Genomic DNA, 22,177 nt, shown 5'->3' on the forward strand with positions numbered 1-22,177 from the left:
AGGGTCGAAGGCCACAATGAAATGGCAACAAAAGTGTGTTTTCATCAGATGTGTGGCGATCCAATCACATGCATTTTTCTAAGTTCATGGCACCTGAAATCAACCACTGCATCCCCAAATGGCAGACCTTTTATTTTGGTTGGATATGTTGATCTAGAGACCTTTCTCAACAAGAAATATTTTTGTTGCCATCTTGAGGAATTACTACAAAATGACAGATTTGGTTGGTGAACTGACTTTATCTTCCCACTTACCCTCATCCGACTCTTGCCTTCTTTTGTCGAACTTTAGCTTACTCAGTAAAAAGCAGCAGACATTAATGGTGCAATACATAATATTGAAATTGCATGAGATCATCTGATCCGGCTTGTTCTCATGAGATTTAACTCGAAATGGTTAAGTGCTTTGAGAAAAGATGTAAGCGCAAACGCACTGCCTGGCTTCCATTTGGGCAGGGATGGGAAACCTGTGGTCTTTCCAAACAAGACACTGGACTCCGATTCTCACCTGCCACAGGAGTGAATGGCCAGGGAGAATGGGAATTGTGGTCCCAAAATGACTGAAGGTTCCCCATTCCTCTCCCAAGGCTGCTTTCTCCATGTGTGTACGTGTACACACACATGCACAAAAGAAAATATCCAGTGTTTTAATGAAAGCTTAAGCATGCACCCAGCAGCCTGGTTTTCCTACGTTGCCAGGCAATTTTTCTTCTCCAAGGCAACCAATAAAAAGGGGGGGTCACCTCGTCCGAGCCATTAAGTGTTCCAAGCAACCACAGCAAACACTTTAGGATTTTTCTGAAACGGGGAGGAAAACGGAAACTCAACTTCCCCGCCTGGCAGTGCAGCACAAAAAGGATGCAGAGCACCATCGTTTAGAGGCAGTTTTTATTAGAAGAAGGTGACATCTAAAAGGATACAGTACAAAAAGAAAAAAAGGAAAGAAAAAAGATTTGGTCCACGGGGAGGGAGATGGGAGAGAAGAGAGCCACGAAACACAAAAGCATAATAGGGAGCAGTTAAAAGCAGCTACACTTTGCCGAGCCAGTCAGTCTCCGAGCTTCCTTCATCTATACTTGCCCTGAGAGCCTGTGGCAGCTACGTTAAGGCACCGGGGTTCTATTCCCTGGTACCACAAAGCGGGGTTTGGTGGTGGACGGGGAGGTAGGCAAAAAGGGCGAGGTGGTCTTTCATATGGCAAAGACGAGACAAGAAGGATAGAGCCTCTCACTCTCTGAACATGGACGCATACACAAGGGAATAGGGCCACCCGGACTCCTGAATTCAAAGCGGCCCCCTAGCCTCATTCCAGGAGGTGGATGAGGAAGAGGGGCTTGTCAGTAACTTGATTTTTTTATTTTTTTGCAGCTAGTGTCATAAGAGTACAAGCAGCTGGGACCTGTCCAGCTGCATTACAGTCCCAAAAACCAGTCTGCAGAAAGATGCAGCTCCGCCCAACCCCCCCCCCCACAGCAGGTGCCTGGGACCAACCTTCCAGCCCTAAACAACCACGTCAGAAGTGAGTGGCTGCTTTGGCCAACTTTGGCAGAAATTCCTCCCAGGTCAAGAACACCTGCCTGCCATCTCTCCCCGCTCCGTCAGTTCCGCACCCTGTAATTCGCTCCAGAAACCTGCTCTGTGCCAAATTAGGTGAGGAAGGCATTAGGAAAGCAACCGTTACTGGGAAGGTGCCCTTCCGCCAAGTTCTGTGGATCTAGAGAGTTGCTGGGTGGGGAGGAGGGAAGGAGAAGCATTTAGGAATTGGGATGGAGGTAGGGGTGAGATGAAGAGGCCCCTCCTCCCCCGCCGGGGGGGGGGCAATGATTTGGGATGACCACTGTGGAACAGGCCTAGGCCCAAGACAGCATCTGGGCCTCTCCGCCAGCTATCCCATTCGAAAACGAAAAGCAAAACACCAACATGAAGTTAAGACAGATACAAGTGTTGCGACGCTGCAGACTCCTTGCCAGCTTTGCTGTGTCGCGGTTCCCAGGGAAAAAGCCAGAGGGAGCTTCCGTTGTCTCATAATAGATGAATTTGCACAACATCCCTCAGCCCCTTAAAGGCATATGGAATCTGCGGCAGCGAAACCCTCCTGCTCCTGCAACCCTACAAGGAGCTGAACAGGCCCAGGCTTGTGCCCATCTGCCCAGGTAAAAAGCTGATGTGCAGACACAGCTTTGGGGGTGGAATTGGGGGCAGGGGGGGGAGTTCCTAGGGACTGGCAAGGAGGCCCTGAGCTTGCAAGGCTCTTAACTGAAACTGTTCCAAGCGTGGAAGAGCTTCAGCTAGAGCCAGGACAGGAGAGCCCTGGGGCTCCAAAGGCAACAATCGAGGAAGGAGGCCAAGCTGAAATACAAGACCTTTGGCGTGACACCATCCCCTCCTCCCCCCGAGGGAGGGGACCGGAGCAGCGGAAAGAGATGTCTGGAGAGGAACAGTAGGTTCTGTGCTGAAGTGGGAATTGTATAGGCCTGAGCAGTGAATCCCTGCAGTGTTTGGTTAGCCGTTAAGACCTGCTGGCTTGCTTGGGGGAGGCAGGCTTGCCTATGTGTTGCGGATTCCCAGGGCCTGCTCCAGCTCCTGCCGTCTCTGCTGAACCTGTGAGAGAAGCCAAAACGAGAGCTTTAGCATGCGTGTAGCAAGAGCAGGTGTTGTCCAGTTTCTGATGTTTCCAGACAGGAGGAAGCTAGCAGCAGACGCCACACCTACCAGCGACATTTTATAGCAGTGATGGGGGACCAAATGTCATTTGACAACAACTCAGACCTGCCCTTGCAGCCGGAGCTGATGGGAATCGTAGTCCAAACCATCTGGAGGTTACCATGTTGGCTACCCCTGCTATAGTCCTGGCTCAAGAAGTACTTCTTCTTTCTTTAACTTATTAAATTTACATATCACCCTTCATTCCAAGGACCACAGGGTTGTTTCCTGTGCTCTTCCCTTCACAAACATGTGAACTCTTAAGTTCTTTTGGGTGCCCTGTCCGCACCTCCAATTTTTACATCACACAATTTGAAATGTGAAACATCTTGTTTGGGGGTTTCGGTGATTTAATTTTTCCACACATGGGAATGAGTTAGGCTCTGAACTGCACAGGACAAAATATGAACCTGAAGGAGTATGGAAAATTATCCTTTATTCATTTGCTAAATGTGTTAAATATGCTCATGGCTGGCAGGGCCTTGAAATGCCAAGAGTCTCTGGGGTGCTTGGGCAACCAGGACGAAAGTATCCTGCCCAAACTGAGGAGGTGACACTCCATGATATGGCAGACTGTCCAGCTCACTGTTTGGAAGGGATCGCAGGGGATGAGCCAGTTTACCTTAGAGTAGAAGTATCTGCACACAGCCTCCTGAGCCCATGGCTGGAAGTAAAACTCAGCTCGGCGCTCCTCTTCTGGGTTCCCGACAACATCAGTCATAGCCTGGAAGGAGCATAGGGAAAGGGAGAGGCAGACTCCTTTAAATGCATCCATTCATCCATGAGCTAAGCCTAAAGCCCTCCCTTAAAAGGCCCAACAAGGATTCTAAATTTTAATCCCATAGGCTAGCCTTTCAGCCTGAAAAGAAGTGTTGCCAGCCCAAACAAAGCCAGGTGGTGATCTGTGCCCGAATTCTGCTTTGAGGCTTCTCACCTTCAGGTCCCGGCACTGGGACTGCAGCCAGTCGTTGATGAAGCCCTGGGGGTCTCTGGCAAAGCTCAGCATGAATTCCCGCTGGGTCTTCAGCTGGTTGATTGTTTCTATGGTCTCGTGGATCTGAGAGGGGAGAAAACGACGCACGGAAACGTTGGGAAAAGGGATGCAACAGCACCGTGCTGAAATGCCACCTGCTAGCAGAACACACATGAAGTAGGTCTGCAGCTTCCAATGTATCCTGGGGCACATTTTCACTCCTCATTGTTCTTTTAACGCAGAACATATTCAGAAGCAAGAACACACATTATACCTCTCTTCTTGGCCACCGTCTGAGTCCTTTACTCTGCTGTGGCAAGTTTTTCCTCTTCCTTCCTGTAAATTTGTACCATTTTATCCATGCACCCATTTGTACCATTTTATCCATGCACCCACCTGGTTCGTTGCATCATTTCATAACAAGGCAACTGTAATCCCAACTCAGGGTCCCCCTTTTCTCTTAATTCAGCAAACAGGATAAAATTTATGAAGGGGTTTATACGGATCTATTAGCAGCTGTGTTAATTAAGGGGAGGGGGGAAAACCCAGCCGAGGAAGTTTAAATGTGTTTGAAAAACTCCAGAACATCAAAGGGCAGAATTGAAATGGCATTAGGATTGGGATCCCAAGGAGGGAGTAAGTCCCGTTAAAAACTCAGTGAGGTTTATTCTGAGTAAATATGCTTGCAAGTATGCAGTAGGGCTGGGATATTTTATAGCTGGCCCAATTGTGTCATATGCTCTCTTCACATGCACTATCCCCACAAGTCCCACCCCCTGTCCTGGTTACAAGTGGTGGATCCTTCAGCGGTTGCCCCAGAGCCTGAATCCTACCAGCCAGGAATCTGTTTTGTTTCATCCTTTAACGACAGTGACTGGGCAGCTGTCCCAGAGGCTCTGAAAGGCTGTCTCCAGGCCAGGAAGCTGGGAAAACCCAGGTTAGACTCCAAGGCTGCTCCAAGGTTTTCCACAAACATCTCACAGACAGCAGTTGCCCTTGAACTCTTTTTGCAAGATGCTGAACCGCTGAATGGGCATATGCTTATCAAGAAGCTGTCCGTTTGCAAGACAAAATAGGTAGTTTCGCCACTGAGATATCACACACCTGCATAAGAGTAGGTGGAATGCATTTTGTAGGGATACAGTGAAAATACACAAGGGAAGGGGGCCTGGATCAGAGTATTCTGTGCTCCCTTTTGGTCAGAAAATACCATTTGGAGAGTCAAGTGAGTCAGTGCAATGTGCAGCTCACCTCTACAGGCAGAGCAGGGATAAGAAAGAAGAAAGAAGAAAGAAAAGAAGAAGAAGAAGAAGAAGAAGAAGAAGAAGAAGAAGAAGAAGAAGAAGAAGAAGAAGAAGAAGAAGAAGAAGAAGAAGAAGAAGAAGAAGAAGAATTTGGACTTGATACCCCACCTTTCACTCCCCTTAAGGAGTCTCAAAATGGGTAACAATCTCCTTTCCCTTCCTCCCCCACAACAAACACTCTGTGAGGTGAGTGAGGCTGAGAGACTTGTGTGACTAGCCCAAGGTCACCCAGCCGCTGCATGTGGAGGAGCGGGGAAGCAAAGCGGGGAAGATTACGCGTCCACCACTCTTAACCACTACACCACGCTGGCTCTCATGCTGGGGAACTTTTATGGGTCCATAGGCCACAATTCCCTCTGGAGGCTGCATTAGCCAATGGTGGCAGGGACCAAAAAATAAACAGTGGGTGCAGTCAATATGGGCCTGGTCAAATCATACTCTCTCATGCACACAGACACTCGTTCTTCCCCCGCCAGCAATCATTTTGGCAGTTTTCAGGCCAAGCTGCCAGAACGGTGCCTGTGTTCTTCAAGGCGCTTGCAGCTGGAGAAGCCTTCTCTCCACAAAATTACACACAGCAATTAGGCTTAAAACAGCTTTTCAATAGAAGACTGTTTTCAATCCTCGTTGTGGTGCAGAGGGAGAGTTTTCAGTGTACGTGTGTGCACCTGCAGGATTAGAGCCCCCCAAGCTATGACCCCCCCCCCAAATCACCCCCACACTGCAATTGGAAAAAGCCTACTAGCTCCCTTAGGAGGCTGTTCTCATGCCTAAAATCTGCAGGAGGGTGGCAGTTGGGGTCCCTAGATAACCTAAAGCATTCTGAAATACACAAAGCAGGGGATACATTGCAGGGATCACGCCTAAAGCCAAAAGTGCATTGGGTGCAATGGTCGGTGGACACCCGCCTCCCCCCTCTAAATTTCTTGGTTTTGTTTGCCAAGTGCGTAAAGCTGAATGCACACAACTTAAATCTGGGCTTATTCTAAAGGCAATGGGGAGAAGCTGTCTGTTTGAACGTCAAGGCTGCAATCCAATGCATGACATCAACACACAGCCATGGAAGAAACCAGAACTGCCAACTGGCGCCCAAGCATTATAAAGTTTTTTTTCTTTTTTTGCCCCTGTTCCCCCACCCCCAACAGAGTTGTGTAATGCTTGCTGTTTCAATGGATTTTTTATGACAGAAACACCTAATCTACACGGCTGCAGAACAACAACTTTAAAAGCTCACAACTGGACACGACGCAGGAGGAGCTGTCCCTTCTCAGACATCACAGAGATCAAGGCAAGAGTATTTGCACAGTGCAAAGACCACTTTTCAGAGGCTCGTTCCCACCTTGTTATCCAGCGCAGCTATCTCCTGCTGGCTGGCTGTGGAGAGTAGGAAAGAATTCATTTGGGTTTTCAAAGTGTCATCCACTTCCACATCAATGTCATAGCAAGCAGTTTTCTTCTGATCATTTGGATCGACGCTGGAGAAGCAAGACGAGAGAGAGAGAGAGAGAAGAGTGTGGGTTCAGCAGAATTCTCCCAAGTCACCAATGGAGATAACTGGGGAAATGAATCATCAAGCTGGGACGGACAGTCAGTAGCCTTGTTCAGGAATTGTCAAACTACAACTCCCATCGTCCCCAGCCTGCATGGCCAGGGATGATGGAAGTTGTAGTTCAGTAACCTCACTGCAAGAAGTTACAGGGAACCAGGCAGAGGGCCTTCATGCTAGTGGCACCAGCCCTGTGGAATGGCCTCCCATCAGTTGTCAAGGGGTTAAAGCAGGGGTAGGCAACCTAAGGCCCGGTGGCCGGATGCGGCCCAATTGCCTTCTCAATCCGGCCTGCAGACGGTCCGGGAATCTGTTTTCTTTTTTCTTTTTAACATGAGTAGAACGTGTGTTTTTATTTAAAATGCATCTCTGTGTTATTTGTGGGACATAGGAATTCGTTCATTTTCTCTCTCCAAAACATAGTCTGGCCCACCACATGGTCTGAGGTACGGTGGACCGGCCCACGGCTGAAAAAGGTTGCTGACCCCTGGGTTAAAGAACTACACAACTTTTAGAAGACACCTGAAGGCAGCCCTGTATAGGGAAGTTTTGCAGTGTTAGATGTTTTATTACGCTTTTATATTTGTTGTAAGCCGCTCAGAGTGGCTGGGGTTACCCAGTCACTCTGGGCACCTTCCAACCCCTTTAAAACATAATAAAACATCAAACATTAATAATAACAATCTGACCCAACACAAAAAAGTCACAATAACTTTGAAATAAACAACTTATATCAAATAAAGCAACATTTCACAATCCACTAGAATATAATAGCAAACAGTAAAATTAAATACCAGCAAATAATACTGGTAATTTAATAATAATAACAACCACCACCATCTGAAGGTCCACAGCTTACATCACCCCTTCTTTAACCATCTTAGGCAAAGAACATTTTTAGGTAGCATTTCTCCGCCTCCAAAAATCCAGTCTGCCCAGAGCTTCCAATTTTCTGTAGATTGATTTCTGCTTCTACATTAAAGTAGAAAGTTTGTTCCAAAGTGGTCGGTTTTTTGTCTTTGTAAATGTTTTCTCTTATGTCACGCTACCCCCCCCCCCCCCCCGGTGACAGTCTTGCGGCCTGCCTGGCAAAGATTCCCACGCCAAGCCCCCCCCCCTTGCGCCTTACCTGATGACATGGTTGATGATGATTGGTTCTGGAGGCATAAGCAAAGCATGCAGCCGCTGAGGGATCTCCGAGAACTTCATTCGCTGAGATTCAAATATCTGCAGGTCGAAAGGGAAGGCCAAGCAGCTCAGAAGGGCCCAGCTCTTAGGATACCCCAGAAAGACCCACTGCCTGGCCTCATAAGCTTTTACCTGCTGGAGGTACTTGTCACAAATGACGTACTCCCGTTCGTGAGGGTCCTGCAGCTTGTGGGTCTTGATGTATTGCCACAGGGCCTGGATAATCACTGGGCGGGTCTGGGTGTGGATGCCCAAGAGGCGAGCCAAACGTGGGTCCAGTTTGAACTGAGGAGGCTGCCAAGAAAAAGCAAAGTCTCAAAAGGGCAAGAACACAACTCTCTTATTTGCCTTGCCTAAAAACCGTAAAAAAACAACAACAACCCCTCAACTTCTGAGGGGGAGAAAAAAATTCCCTGTGACCATTTTGGCGGGGTGTGGTGGAGAGAAAACACTCATTATTTTAATCATCACTTTTGCTACACAAACTCTCATCAGGAAAGAGAATTGAAGCAATTTTCTGATTAAAAAAAAGTGTCCGTGGGAACACGGACAGGTCCAAGAGACGGTCTAGTTACAATTTTACCAGAGTTGCTGATATCCCTCCTAACTATTTCCAGAGGGGCTGCTGTGTTAGTCAGTTGTAGCAAAAAAAAAAGCCAAAGAAAACTGTGGCACCTTATAGACCAGGCATCCCCAAACTGCGGCCCTCCAGATGTTTTGGCCTACAACTCCCATGATCCCTAGCTAACAGGACCAGTGGTCGGGGAAGATGGGAATTGTAGTCCAAAACATCTGGAGGGCCGAAGTTTGGGGGTGCCTGTTATAGACTAACAAAATTATAGCAGAAGCTTTCATGGCCCAGAAGCCAATTCATCAGAAGGATGGGGTGCTATCTTATTTATTTAAAAACGTTTATATACCCCCTTGGCTGTAGTAACACCTCTGAGCAGTTTGGAACTTATCAGGTCCATCTATACACATGGGTAGCTAGAGGTGAAGTCAGAAGAAAATGAAACACAAGAAATACCTGATTCTGATAATTGGATTAAAGATGTAGAAATCTTTAATCATTATGTAAATGATCTAAATGTAGAAATCATTACAGCGACTGTTGACAGAGCAGTTGTTGGCTGATAAACACAAACATTATTAGTGGGGCCGAAGAGCTGGAAATAATGCCAATATATTTCACATCTAGCAACCAATGCACCCCTTGGGTTTCAGATTGTACATGGGTCTAGGAGGCTTGGTTTGGTCAGAACCAAGTATACACATCTAGAGTTAACGTTAAATGCATTACGTCTGGTAAATGAGCCACCATAGCTGCTAGAGGGCTATGAAAATTTGGGTCCTGGGCTTTTGAGATCTGCTCACCCATGTACTATCTAAAACCAAAGGGGTGCCTTGGTTGCCATTTGTGAACTTTTTTTTAAGTTCCTCTCCCTTCAGGCCCCATCTCAGCTGGCCCCGTCATGAAGGAGCTTTTGCCTACCTGGTAATCCAGCATCAAGAGGACAGTACAACGCACATTCACATCGCCAGGTCTTTTCACCTGGAAACCGTCGGTTTCCTGGGTGGTAGCAGTCCTATGCCACTAAGGTGGCGGGGAAAGAGACAGGCAGGTTGAGAACTTATATTGGTTTAGAAAGCTATTAGGGGTTAAGGGATATAACAAACACATAGGTTAAAGGTAAAGGACCCCTGGACGGTTAAGTCCAGTCAAAGGCGACTATGGGGTGCGGTACTCATCTCGCTTTCAGGATGAGGAAGCTGGTGTTTGTCTACAGACAGCTTTCCAGGTCATCTGGCCAGCATGACTAAACTGCTTCTGGCATAATGGGACGCTGTGATGGAAACCAGAGCTCATGGAAACGCCATTTACCTTCCCGCCAGAGTGGTGCCTATTTATCTACTTGCACTGGCATGCTTTCGAACTGCTAGGTTCGAACTGCTAGGTTGGCAGGAGCTGGGACAGAGCAAGGGGAGTACACCCTGTGGCGGGGATTCGAACTGCTGACCTTCCAATCAGCAAGCCCAAGAGGCTCGGTGGTTTCGATCACAGCGCCACCCGTGTCCTGAAACACCCACCCACAAGAAGCATCTTACCTCCACCAGGTGATTATCAGGGCCATAGAGGTCCTTGTCCAGCTCAATCACCAGAGACTTAAAGAAGGATGAGAACTTCCTCTTCTGTTTAGTAGCATCATACTTTGAGAGAGCAGACTGATGAAAATGGGAGGAGGGAAAAGGGAGAATGAGACCAGCAGATCCCGGATCACAGCAACCAATTACACAGAGCAGTCAAGCCTGAGAAACTAACAGGAACCGTGAATCATCTCTCAAAGAAAGATATGAAAGCTTGCTATCTGTGACCTGTCAAATGCCTTCCACAGAGCCAAGAGCAATGTCCTCTCTAGTACTGTATTGCATCCACCCCTCCTCAGAGTAGTATCCTTTATCTAAGGTCTTCTTTGGGGCTTATTGAAGTGTATGTCACTTGCAAGGGTTAGGCTTATGCCAGCTTCATGGCTCTCTCCCCCCCCCCTTTAAAAAAACCTGGAAGTTCTCTGAAGTTCTTAAAGCTGTGAAATTGATACACCTGACCATCGAAAATATAGACCTTATGAACTGTAATATTAAGGCAGATTAGGAATATGGCCTGAATGAAATCTCAGGTGCTGGTTAGAGATCTCCACTGTTGAACCAGAGAGTATACAATCTGAATCTGTTCAACCAATCTGTTTTGCTGCTTGCAATCAGCAGAAGCACTCGATGTTCCTGAATACAAACCAAAGAATTATCTCACAGTGCAGCTATGTAAAGTATGAGAAATTGTGCGATTCCAGGCTGCAGATGAGTCACATGCCACTTCTTGCAAACCCCCCCATTTTGGTTGTGACGGAACCCTTATTTCAAGCATTGGTAGAAGCCAACTTTCAGGACTGGCAACAGGCTAGGTTTAGCCACCTTGTCTAGTTTAATAAAGAACACCATGCATTACGAACTCAGCAATGATACATTTGCAAACTCTCTGCAGCCCTAAGTGGAGATGATGATTGTAGCCCTCACTCACATCTTCTAGCAGACGTCCTTCCACTCGGAGCTCCCAGGAGGCCACAGTGCCTTCTCCATCCTCTGCATCAGACTTGGCTGGGTTGAAGGTGTTAGAGATAAAGATGCGCAGCTTCCGCTTTTGCTAAAAAGGAGCAGCACCCAGTGCGCGTTAGTTGTGAAAGTGAGAACCGATAACCGTAATATTTAACACTTCCTCAACCCAAGGAACCAACTGGACACCCAAAAAAGAAAAGGGGTCTGCACAGCTGCTAATGCTCATCTCTGTATCTGAGATAGCTGCAGAATGAGCGAGGAAGCAGCAGCTAACTTAAACTGTGCCATCAGGGAGCAGTGTGATTTCTTCTGTATCAGTCAGCACCTACAGAAGCCAGGTCTCAGTTCATAACCTTTGATTAATCTACTACAGGAAGGAGAAGCGACTAAACACGGCCTTCTTCCATTTGCTTTGTAGGGTCTCCTGGCTTAATTCATTTCAGCACTTGAAGTGTAGATGGGACTTTGGTTTGAAAGCAACTCTAACCATCTTAGCAGGTATGGTTTGCAATAAGACAGGAAGTGAATACAGTGGTATCTCAGTTTTTGAATGCAATCTGCTCCGGAAGACCGTTCTGAGTTCTGAAACGTTCAAAAACTGAGGCACAAAGGGCAAATTTAATGGAGAATTTTTTTTTAAAAAAAAACCCTCAGCGGATGCCGTTTGACTTCCAAGGCACGTTTGATAACAGAAGCATTTACTTCTGGGTTTTTGGCGTTCGAAAACAGAAACGTTTGACTTCGGAGATGTTCAAAAACCGAGGTACCACTGTACATTTCTAATCGCAAATGCACACTTGAGCATTCCTATTTAGAGAAGCCCAGAGCCTGTAACTGTGCCTCAGACAACAATATAATTGTTATGTCTGTACTGGGCATGTTGACTTTATTTTCTATTGCTGTAGGAAAGATCAGTGTTTCTTATGGGGACTCTCCTCTTGTTACCTTAATGGGCCGTTTCAAGGCTTCCTGGATATCCAACCGCTTCCTCATGATGGTCTGGTCCAGCTTCCTCTCAAACGCCAACAAATCCATGTATGCCTGAGACTCTGGCACTAGCTCCCGGATCTAGAACAGAGCACAAGCACTATCAGTCAGGGCTGGCCTGGCTCCCTGAAACCGTGACAGACCTCAAAACACTTGAAGCCTCACTCACCCGCTGAGGTAGAATCTTATCTGCCATCTTCTTTTTCTTGGCACTATGGAAAAACAAAATTGGTAGGGTGGTAAGTCCGAAACCCTGCCTAAGCAGTACCTTGTAGACTGGATATGTTACTGAATCATATCTACTATTTGATCCATTTTAAATAAAAATAAAAATGCAAACAAAATACATAAAGAATACTTCCTACTATGATAGAGCTTTGTTAGGCGCTGCTGCTGAAAGCTATGAACAATTCTAAATGGTCAATGGGGTAAAGTAACTTACAGTTTATGTTAAAATTTGTAAATGTTTTTTGGTGAAAAATCAATAATTTTTTTAAAAAGAAACTTTCTAAAGGAAGCTGAATGCCAGTGTCTAAGAATCACAGCATAATCCTAGGCATATTTACTCAGAAGTAAGTTCCACTGAGTTCAGACGGACATGCTCCTTATTAAGTATGCACACAGCTGCAATCTGCAGTGGGGATCTTAATATAGGTAAAATTATTTCGCATCTGCAGCCTAGAGAAGCTTATCATATTAACAGCACCAGCATATGCAAGTATCAGAGAACACCACTTGGCTTGTTTGCTCTGGGTTCTTCCGAATCTCAGACACTGCACCTGATCTGCACAAACCACAATGCACCCACACAGTGTCCCATGCCAATATCTGACCACATGACTGATGTGGGAATTACAGACTGAGGGTACATGAATGGAATGTTGAATGCAGGAAGCTCCCATAAATACACGTCTGTCAGCAGGTCTGCAGTTGATCCATCTCCTTTCCTCCTAGTTTTTCAATGGCGATTTCCCAGTTTAAATTGTCTTCTTGAGGCTTCTCTCCCCCGCTCCTCAGTATTTTTTCAAGTAAACAATTTTTGGAACTTAAAAGAACAGCCAACATCCCCCCCAAAGATGCTGAAGTTTCTTAGCTTAAAAAGTGCATGGCATTTATGCTCTTCATTGCCATGAGGCTTGTGAAAGAAGAGGGTAATCTTACTTGTGGTTACGGTTCTGAACTGACTGTTGCTGAACTTGCTGGATCTGCTGAGGGGCTGGCCTTTTGCGAGACTGGTCCATTCCCGACTGAGCCATCCCTGGTCGGACTGAAGGGCTCCCGCCATACCCTGGAGGTCCCATGGCAGGTCCCTGAGGGTTCATGCGGCTGCCAGGCAGCATGCCAGGGCGCTGGGAAAATAAAGAACACAGAGGAACATGACTTCTGAAGAGTCTCAGGACATCACTGCTTCCCTTTAGCGAAACACCCCAAAGCATTTCCCTTCAATTCCATCAAGGGTATTTCTTAATCTCATCTGTCACAGTTGGTCCCAACAGAATCAAGTGGCACACTTTTCTTGGATTGTGCCATTTCAGCCTGCAGCTGGAGACTTGCAGGTTTCGCTATGCCTCCAACATACGAATTATTTTGTGTGCAGTGCATCTAGCACTACCCATAGAAGAATCCAGACATTTCCCTATTATTGCATTAAGCTTAAATGTGTGTGTAGATGTGGGGCGGAGGTAGGTATCTCTCCTGGTCAGAGAAGCATTCAAACAAGCAACTTACCTGCCCCCTGAAATGGTACAATCCAAGCAAAGCTTTATCGCTTGTACCCGCTCCTTGCACAAACCAGCCTTTAGCCTCGCTATCTCTAGAACACCCCACCTCCCCCTTTGGAATTTTTCATTTATTCATTTGAAAAAACCAAACCAAACACCTTTACACCGCTAGCCGATTTCATGCCGGCTTTAAATTTCTCTCTGCTTTCAAAACAGGTGCAGCTCTATTTTCCGTTTCCTTATGCATCACTTTTATGCAATAAAAAAACCCAAAACACGCAAAACCTTATAAATGAAACGAATGAAAATACCATAATCCAACCCCGCCCCCCAAGAAGATTCCCTTAATTGCATTTCCACGTACCGGTTGCTAATCCCCCACTTAAGGCCACAGAGAACCCGGATCTTCCTCCCCTCCCCACATCGCCCTAAATACCACCCCTTTCCCCTCCCCCTCGGCCCTAAAAGCTTGATCCTTAAACCCGCAGCGCCCCCGTTTCCCTCCTCCTTTCCTCCCAGCCCTTGAAGCCTCACCCCCATATTCTCCCCCCGCTTTTATTTTTCCTTTCTCCTTTGGGTCCAATAAATCTTATGCCCCGGATCCTCCCCTCTTCCAGCAGCTTTTTTCCCGTTTGCTCCTCTCCTCCATCTTCCCAAAGAAAGCCTCTCCCAGCCTCCGGACGCCCCGCCCACCGCCAAGCCCCGCCTACTGCAGCGCCGCCTCCCCCCTCGCTTCTCGCGGACGACTCGGCGCCCCGCCCACAGGCCCCGCCCCCTCGCCTTTCCCTCAGCCGGGCCGGACTGGGTACCGGGTATGCAGCGCCGGGCAGAGGAGAACGGTACATTCCTTGCCCCGGGGCCGGGCCCATCCGCACAGGAGGCCCGGCAGCCCCTGGGCCCAGCGCTCCCGCCCCGGGGCCGGCCCCGCCGCCGCCGCCGCTCGGAGCCACCGCCTGGAAGCCCGCCCGCGCCGCCATCTTCCCTCCCTCAGCAGTACAAAGCGGCGGGGCGCAGGGAGGGGAGGGAGGGAAGGAGGCGGATGTGGGGTTAGGATGGTTTTACTCGGGCTCGCTACCACAGAGGTGCCGCCCGCCGGAGGCAGAGCGTCGCCGGATTGGCCATAGAGCCCGGAGCCGGGCGGAAGGTGGAGGTGAGCCTGTCGGGCTCCCCCTGCCGTTCGGAGGGCTGCTCAGTCAGCCTCCAGAGGCTGGAACTTTTAACCGCTCTGCGGGGAAGGGCCGTGTCTCAGTGGCAGAGCGCCTGCCTTTGCAAGCAGAAGGTGCCGGATTCTAGATCCTGGAGCGGCATCCTCTCGGCAAGGTTGGCATCCCTGTCAAAAATATTGGGTTAGGCATACTGCCAGTCTGTGTGTACATGAATGCGTACCTTCCAATATTTCTCCTATGAAAATGGTGACGTTCGGTGCCCACTCACATCACAAAGAGCTCTCGGCAGCCCAGAAGCATCATAGCCAGACGCAGGAGAGTCCTGTCAGGAGTAAGCAGGGACCAATGGTACCAAATAGTATGGGAAACAGCCTTACTAGAAAAACTAACCAATAAACTGAAACTGATGGGGACAAATAGAAGACTACACCTTCACCCCGGTATGGTTCCCCTTTATCACATACTGTACACAGTCCAACAAGATGACGACAAGAATCGGCTGATGGCATACGAATGAATCTGGCAAACCTGATCCAAAAACACACGCATATCCCACTTACACACAAAAACAAATCTCACAACAGCCAACCAGACAACCAGCCTCACCCTAGGCCACCCCCAACATCTCACCACCAAGGAAATATGTACAAGTGAATAGTAAGAGAACCCGCACAAGTGACGCTGACACAAAACCCCATACATACACACACTATAAGTAGAAGAATAGAAGCATTGCCACAGTTTTGTATATGAACTTAAGGTGCATATATTTTGGGAATGATTGATGATTTTATGTAGCTGCATTGCTTTATGCTTTGTGGGTCATATGATGAAGTAGTTGTGTTCTATGTTCTAAATCAAGCACCCTGCTAAGAGTTGTTTCTTTTTGTTTTCCAGTGTAGCTAATGTTTATGTTTGCAAACTGCCGAGAGCTACGGGTATAGGGCGGTATACAATATTAAATAAATAAATTTTAAAATGGTGTGGTGCGAGCAATTTTTTAGTCTGTAAGTGTGGCCAAGAGAAAAATGTTTGAGAACCACTGGTGTAGACAGTACCGAGAGAAATGGACCCCAAGGGTCTGACCTCAGCAGAAGACCACTTCCTAGGATTGTGGTTTAGACGTTGGCAGACCCATCCTGGAATGATAGTGTGGACAACCAGCCACTTCATCTCTTGTTGTCAGTGGCACGACTTCTTTCTTTCTGACGGATTTGCCACGTCCCAGCAGCCGAGAGACAAAGCACCTCTTGCAATAACTATACGGTAGTTTCTATCATGAGTCGTGGGTGTGTGGAGAGTGTATGGCCTTTGCTTTAATTGTGATGTTCAGTGCTTTATAGATTGTCATTGTTTCACTGATTGCTAATTATTCTATATGATTTATGCTGCATTTCTGATGTTCCATTATGCTCTGTCACATTATTATTATTTATTGTCTGTAAGCTGCTTTGGGATTCAATTTGAATGAAAAGCAGCGTAGAAATATAAATCATCCACCCATCCATCATTTTTTTGACACTTGGGAATTGTCTCTTGTTCAAGCTCCCCTAGCCCTGTTGCTCAAACTTTGCTTCCTGCCTTGCCCTAGTACCCTGCCTCTTGGGCTGCATTTCGCTTCAGCATTTCTTAACCCCCTGCCTTTTCTTGAATTGGTTTGTACTAACTTTGGTTAGTATCATTCATTGGTTGTGGGTTACTGTTCTGGACCATACGCTTGCATCTTTATAGTAAGAAGAAGCTATAGAATAGAAGGGCTCACTGGTTGTGAGAAATCCACTTTAGCCCTGGAGCAGAATAATTTAGGGCTGGTTAATTTGTTGTTGCATGTGTGTACATCTGGTGGCTAACGGTTTCCTGTGAAGCCTTTGGCTTAACCTCAGAATGCATTGAGGCTGAGAGTTGCAGGATTGAAATAATCACACATTCTTCTCTCCTTTTTTGCTGTTCCCCATTTATCTCCCTCTTCCTCTCTCGACCACTGTACATCTGAATCCTATCACTGGGTAGATTGGAAGCTAATGCTATTCTAGAAATACAGTTTTTGTGCTGATTTCCAGTTGGTTAGTCCGTCAAGGCAGGAGCCTGGTTTTTCGTATGTTGTAAAGTACTACATGGTCTGAAGTTCAACATCAAAAAAACTGATCGCCGAAGAATTGATGCTTTTGAATTATGATGCTGGAGGAGACTCTTGAGAGTCCCATGGACTGCAAGAAGATCAAACCTATCCATTCTTAAGGAAATCAGCCCTGAGAGCTCACTGGAAGGACAGATCCTGAAGCTGAGGCTCCAATACTTTGGCCATCTCATGAGAAGAGAAGACTCCCTGGAAAAGACCCTGATGTTGGGAAAGATTGAGGGCACAAGGAGAAGGGGACCACAGAGGATGAGATGGTTGGACAGTGTTCTCGAAGCTACCAACATGAGTCTGACCAAACTGCAGGAGGCAGTGGAAGACAGGAGTGCCTGGCGTGCTATGGTCCATGGGGTCACGAAGAGTCGGACACGACTAAATGACTAAACAACAACAAAGTATTACATAGGCCAGGGTGGCCTTCCAGATGCAGCTGAACTGCAACTCCTATAAGTCCGAGGCAGTAGAGCCAATGGTTAGGGATGGTGTGGGTTGCAGTTCAGCATCATCTGGGAAGGCCACAGGTTCTCCATCCCTGCTTTAGTAGTTTGGCTGCTACCTACTTCTGCATGGGTGCTTCTCATGCCACACTGGTAATGTAGGCAAACAGAGAGCAAACTCGAAGGGCATATTATGCCGGTAGCTGCCTACAGCAGTGCCATTTGCTCCCAGCTTTGGAAAATACACATTGTTAACTGCAGATGTGTGATGGTAGTGAACAAACCTCCAGTATTCCTGGAGACCAAGAGTATGCCTTGTCAAAGAGCTTAAAAACAAAACAAAACAAGCCAGCAACAACTTCCTTATATATAGAAATCCCATTTGTTGTGCAATATTGTGTATTGGTTACTAGTCAGGCATAGTCACCCATGAATGAGACAGTAGTTTGTGGCACCGTAATTTAGGTGGCAAAATCCTTCCCGAATCATAGGAGTTGGAAAGGACAGAGGCAAATAATGAGTTTTCACACACTCATCAGCTCACAGATGAAACTCATACAATTCCGGTCACTGAGCACTTCCAGACTGCTGCTATTTTGAGGTGAGATGCCACCGAATTCAGGTTCCACAATTAAAGGCAATTTGATGTTTTTGGGCAACAAACTCACTTCTCCAAATCAGACGTTTTGCAGCGAGGAAAGCGATGAAGAAACTGCACAGGAAGGTGCGGGATGGCAGTGACTTGACGCAACCTCCTTGCAAACACATCTGAACAAATGCTCAGTAAAAACAACAACTGCATAGTCTAACCTCCCTGCAAACTTCGTGCCAACGAATTGGGGCAAATGCTCAATAAGCAGGTCATCTGGAATTGACCCCCCCTCTGTTTTTATGCGAAGTACTGAGCTGAGAGCAGTTCACGTTGGATTGCCAGGTGTTTGATAATTCCCCTGTTCTTACAATCCAGACAAACAGCAGAAACAGGCGGATTTTCAAGTCCCTGATGATGGACTATCATCAATCATTATATCCACAGGTCAACTTCAGCCTTATTCAGCTCCTGCTTTAATTATCCCTGTGTATGGCTGCAGCCAGAATTAGTCATCTCCATGATGCATTAACATAAGAAGGAAAGGACAATTAATTCCCAGCACCACATGTCTCAGTTAAATGGAGATTCAGAGGACAAAGTAAAGTCATTAATGACAGAAGGCAAGAGCCACTGCCAGGCAGTCTCTAGCTGTTCTTTTGGAAACGGTGTGTTACACAATCAACATATAAAATATGTAAGGCAGGCACATTTGGCTCATCTACTCCACTTAACACGGTCTGGGCAGAATACAAGGGTCTCCTTCCTTTCAAGAGCTTTGTGGCAATGATAGAGGCTTCTGTTTGGGGGCTTTCTAGACAACGAGCACCGCTGCCTGCCAAATGAATTAACTATACTGTACTCCTGTTTATAACTTTAAAACAAATATCAAAGAGGTGCACAGCCTTCAAAAAAAGGTTTACTTTCCCCCCTTTCACATAATGGCTGCTTATTGCTGCAAAAGAAAGGGGCTTTTTAATGTTTATTTATTTGGTGTTTGCATTTATTTATTTGATAAATCCCACCTCTACCTCCGAAGAGACTAAAGGTGGCTAACAAATAGTAATTCACAGAGAAATGTAATCCCTAATCGCCTCCCCCCCCAGTGTACACTTAATCAATTAACAGTATCTTCAACTAATAATTTTGCCTTTTATCCATAAAGTCAGTGATTCAGAGCAATTAATTTGTTACTGCCTACTTGTACAGGTCTGAAGTTTATTCCCCCCCCCCCAATTTCTTCAGTCTGGTTAATGAGCTATAGCATTACTTGAAATCCTTTTGACCATGCTTCACTTTATAGAGGAAGCCAAAGGAGGCTCAATACACAGAAATAAGCTGATTCAATTCATTGGGGTTTACTCCCATGTAAATGGTTTTAGGGTTGTAGCCTAAATGTATTTAGAAAACATTTTTTTCAAGAACAGTTTTGCAGCTGACAGGTACACCAAGGAAACGGCTAACATCTAATGAACTTGTTAAAGTACATACATATCCTGTAATAGCATCACAAAAAGTGCAGACACAGAGGGGGAAGTGATATCATTCACCACGAGTGATGTCACAGGCGCTGTTCAATAGGTGCCTGCGAGTCTCAGGCAAGCATAGACCACAGATACTCAACACTGCAATGAATATTCCAGCTGTGAGGGATTTCCCTTTTTGTCAATAAGAAATGTTGAAATTTGAGTGTTGGGAAGAACGTGACTGTCCCACAACCTTGAGGGAATCTATCTGGTTTCCCACTATAAATGTGTAGTTCTGTTTGTTTGTTACTGCCTCTCTGAGAACAATGAAAAGAGATTGCAAAGTGGGAGAGTCTGCCAGCCTTTTAATACCCAGCCTTTGTTTTTCAATCTAGACTAAGATTGTGGAGGCATTCTTAGTACCTTTCTTGAGATGATGGCACGGTTCACATATTGAGAGGAGTGAGATTTGCAAGGAGTCAGTGCCCAGAGGGCCACTCATCCCCGATGGACATTGAATGGAGGATGCAGCCAACACAATGGTACCATTCCGTTCCAAGCCTCTTGTGACACATTGGGCTGCCCTGGTGCATGTGCAACCAAAACAGGATGAATGCTCATTGTCATATAACTGCCCCATAAATCAGAATGAATGCTCAGTGAAGACCAGACATAGTCTAACCACTGTGTAAGCTTTGTGCAAGCAAATCAGGATGAATGCTCATGCTCAATAAATGGGTCATCTGGCGAAGCCAGGCTCAGTAAGTAGGAACAGAATAAAGCTGTTTTCATCAATCGTACCAACAATGCCTTCATCTGGAATTTGTCACTTTTTAAAGTGTGGCGGAAGGCAGAAGAGAATTCTTTTTGGAATCAATGCACACATGAGGGAAGGCATCCAAACTTCTATCGGCTTTACATTCAAATTAGAGATGTGAGAAATGCAGAAGCCAATTTAAGCATCCCTTGCAGTTAAATTGCCAAGGATCGGCTCTGCCGCAGCACATCCAAAATGACTTTTGCAAAACAAGCCTCCACTAATTTGGGTTTAGATGTGAGGACCAAGAACATGTCTCATTTTAAAAACAAAGCATTGGCTCCATGTTTTCCATGTCACCAGGCTTCCAGAGCCTTGCCCACGATTGGTGGAACATACCAAACTCAAGTTCCCTCCTGTAGAAAGCTAATACTGTATGCCAAATCATTTAGTTGTTATTCTTATATTGTTCATCCTCACTACACCCTTAGGGATTAGGCTGCTGTTCCCATTTTACAGATGGGAAAATGGATAGAATCTAATCAAAACAATCCATAGCTGCACATGAATTAAAAGCACAGTCTCTCGAGCCCAAGCCTGGACCTTTCATTGTCCATGAATATCAAAATACGCCTCCATTTAATATGGATTTTCAAAAACTAGTTTGGGAAGCTTCTGCCTAAAATTTGCATCTTTGGTTCCTAATACAGTTGACAATAGTATACAGAGAGCATGTGTGCACACCCCCAAACTCTTGCTTGCAGTCTGCTTTGAAACAGCTCCTCAGCCCCATCATTTTAGGTGTAATTGTGACCTATTCTCATCATCAAAAACCAACTTATAAAATAAATAAACACACCTTTAATTACAGAAATATGCATAGATGGTTGTGATGAAGAGGTGTGTGACTCCACACCAGATTGCGTCTATGCAGTCAGCATTATTATTATTATTATTATTATTATTATTATTATGCCACCCATATGACTGGGTTGTCCCAGCCACGTGGAGAAATTCAAGCATGGCACTCACCTGCCAGGGTAGGCTCAAGAGGTCTGTACGATCAAGGGTTTGCTGGGGTCCCCAATACCGGCAAAGAACCCACCCCCCAACAGCACTGTCATTCTCACTTTGTACACAGGGCGTCCCAAGAAGGCACTATGAATTAATCTTGTGTCTATATGCCTGGCTTCTCCTATTAATGATGCCTCAGCAAGCTTGAGCGGCCTTATATTTGAGTCAGGCTACTGGTTCATCTCGCTTCGATTGCCTACATCAGCAGTAGTCCTCCAGAGATTGTGGACTACAGCTCTCATCAGCTCCAGCCACTCTGAATTGTAGTCTAAATAAAACATCTGGAGGTTACCATATTGGTGTACGCTGACTGGCAACAGCTCTCCAGAGTTTCAGACGGGACATTTCCGGCTCGGGTTGCCACCTTTGTTTTGGCAAAATACAGGGTGGTGCGTTGCAGTATGATTCCCCCCCCCATCTGTTGCAGAAGTGGATTCAAAGCAATCCATTACGAACATGATGGCCCTTCTAGAATTTCTCTCTCTCTCTCTCTCTCTCTCTCTCTCTCTCTCTCTCTCTCTCTCTCTCTCTCTCTCTCTCTCACACACACACACACACGTAAATCTGGCTGTGCTTGGCTGTTGTTGTTGTTGTTTAGTCGTTTAGTCGTGTCCGACTCTTCGTGACCCCATGGACCATAGCACGCCAGGTCTATGTGCTTGGCTACCCAGAGCTTAAATACATGATCTTTCACACACCCTTTCAAACACATGCCTTTGGAGAGGATCCCTAACTTGGGGGGGGGGTGGGAGAGAGAGAGAGAGAGAGAGAGAGAGAGAGAGAGAGAGAGAGAGAGAGAGAGAGAGAGAGAGAGAGAGAGAGAGAGGACCAGAAATACAGGACAAAAACCAGAGACTTTATTTCACCCAGGTCAAAGACCCACTTTCGCACACACATACCCTTTCGCATTTGTGTACACACGCACACAGGCTGGGAGCCTCAATGGCACCCCTCTGGAGGCTTCACCCGGGGCAAAAAACCTGGCTAGCCCCCACTGTAGCTATGGCACTGGCAAAACTGTA

At 46.5% G+C, this 22,177-nt stretch overlaps 1 protein-coding gene across 3 annotated transcripts; it reads right to left on the reverse strand.

Moving 5' to 3' along the window:
• Nucleotides 1-869: 869 nt before the first annotated feature.
• SMARCD1 (SWI/SNF related, matrix associated, actin dependent regulator of chromatin, subfamily d, member 1) lies at nt 870-14,539 on the reverse strand. Of its 3 annotated transcripts, none has more exons than XM_035103782.2 (13): nt 14,339-14,539; nt 12,970-13,157; nt 11,978-12,020; nt 11,767-11,889; nt 10,787-10,909; nt 9,820-9,936; nt 9,206-9,307; nt 7,846-8,007; nt 7,655-7,752; nt 6,319-6,454; nt 3,637-3,759; nt 3,325-3,426; nt 870-2,600 (listed from the first exon to the last, which is right to left on the reverse strand). In XM_035103782.2, exons 1-13 carry the CDS (start codon nt 14,504-14,506, stop codon nt 2,547-2,549), a joined length of 1,539 nt encoding a protein of 512 aa, XP_034959673.1. In that variant the 5' UTR covers nt 14,507-14,539; the 3' UTR covers nt 870-2,546. The 3 variants fall into 3 exon arrangements, with proteins under 3 accessions (XP_034959673.1, XP_034959674.1, XP_034959675.1); XM_035103783.2 differs by lacking the exon at nt 14,339-14,539 and adding an exon at nt 14,064-14,199; XM_035103784.2 differs by lacking the exon at nt 14,339-14,539 and adding an exon at nt 13,894-13,949.
• Between the last annotated feature and the right edge of the window lie 7,638 nt (nt 14,540-22,177).

The sequence above is a fragment of the Zootoca vivipara genome, chromosome 2, assembly GCF_963506605.1.
Source record: "Zootoca vivipara chromosome 2, rZooViv1.1, whole genome shotgun sequence".
Taxonomy (NCBI): Eukaryota; Metazoa; Chordata; class Lepidosauria; order Squamata; family Lacertidae; genus Zootoca; species Zootoca vivipara.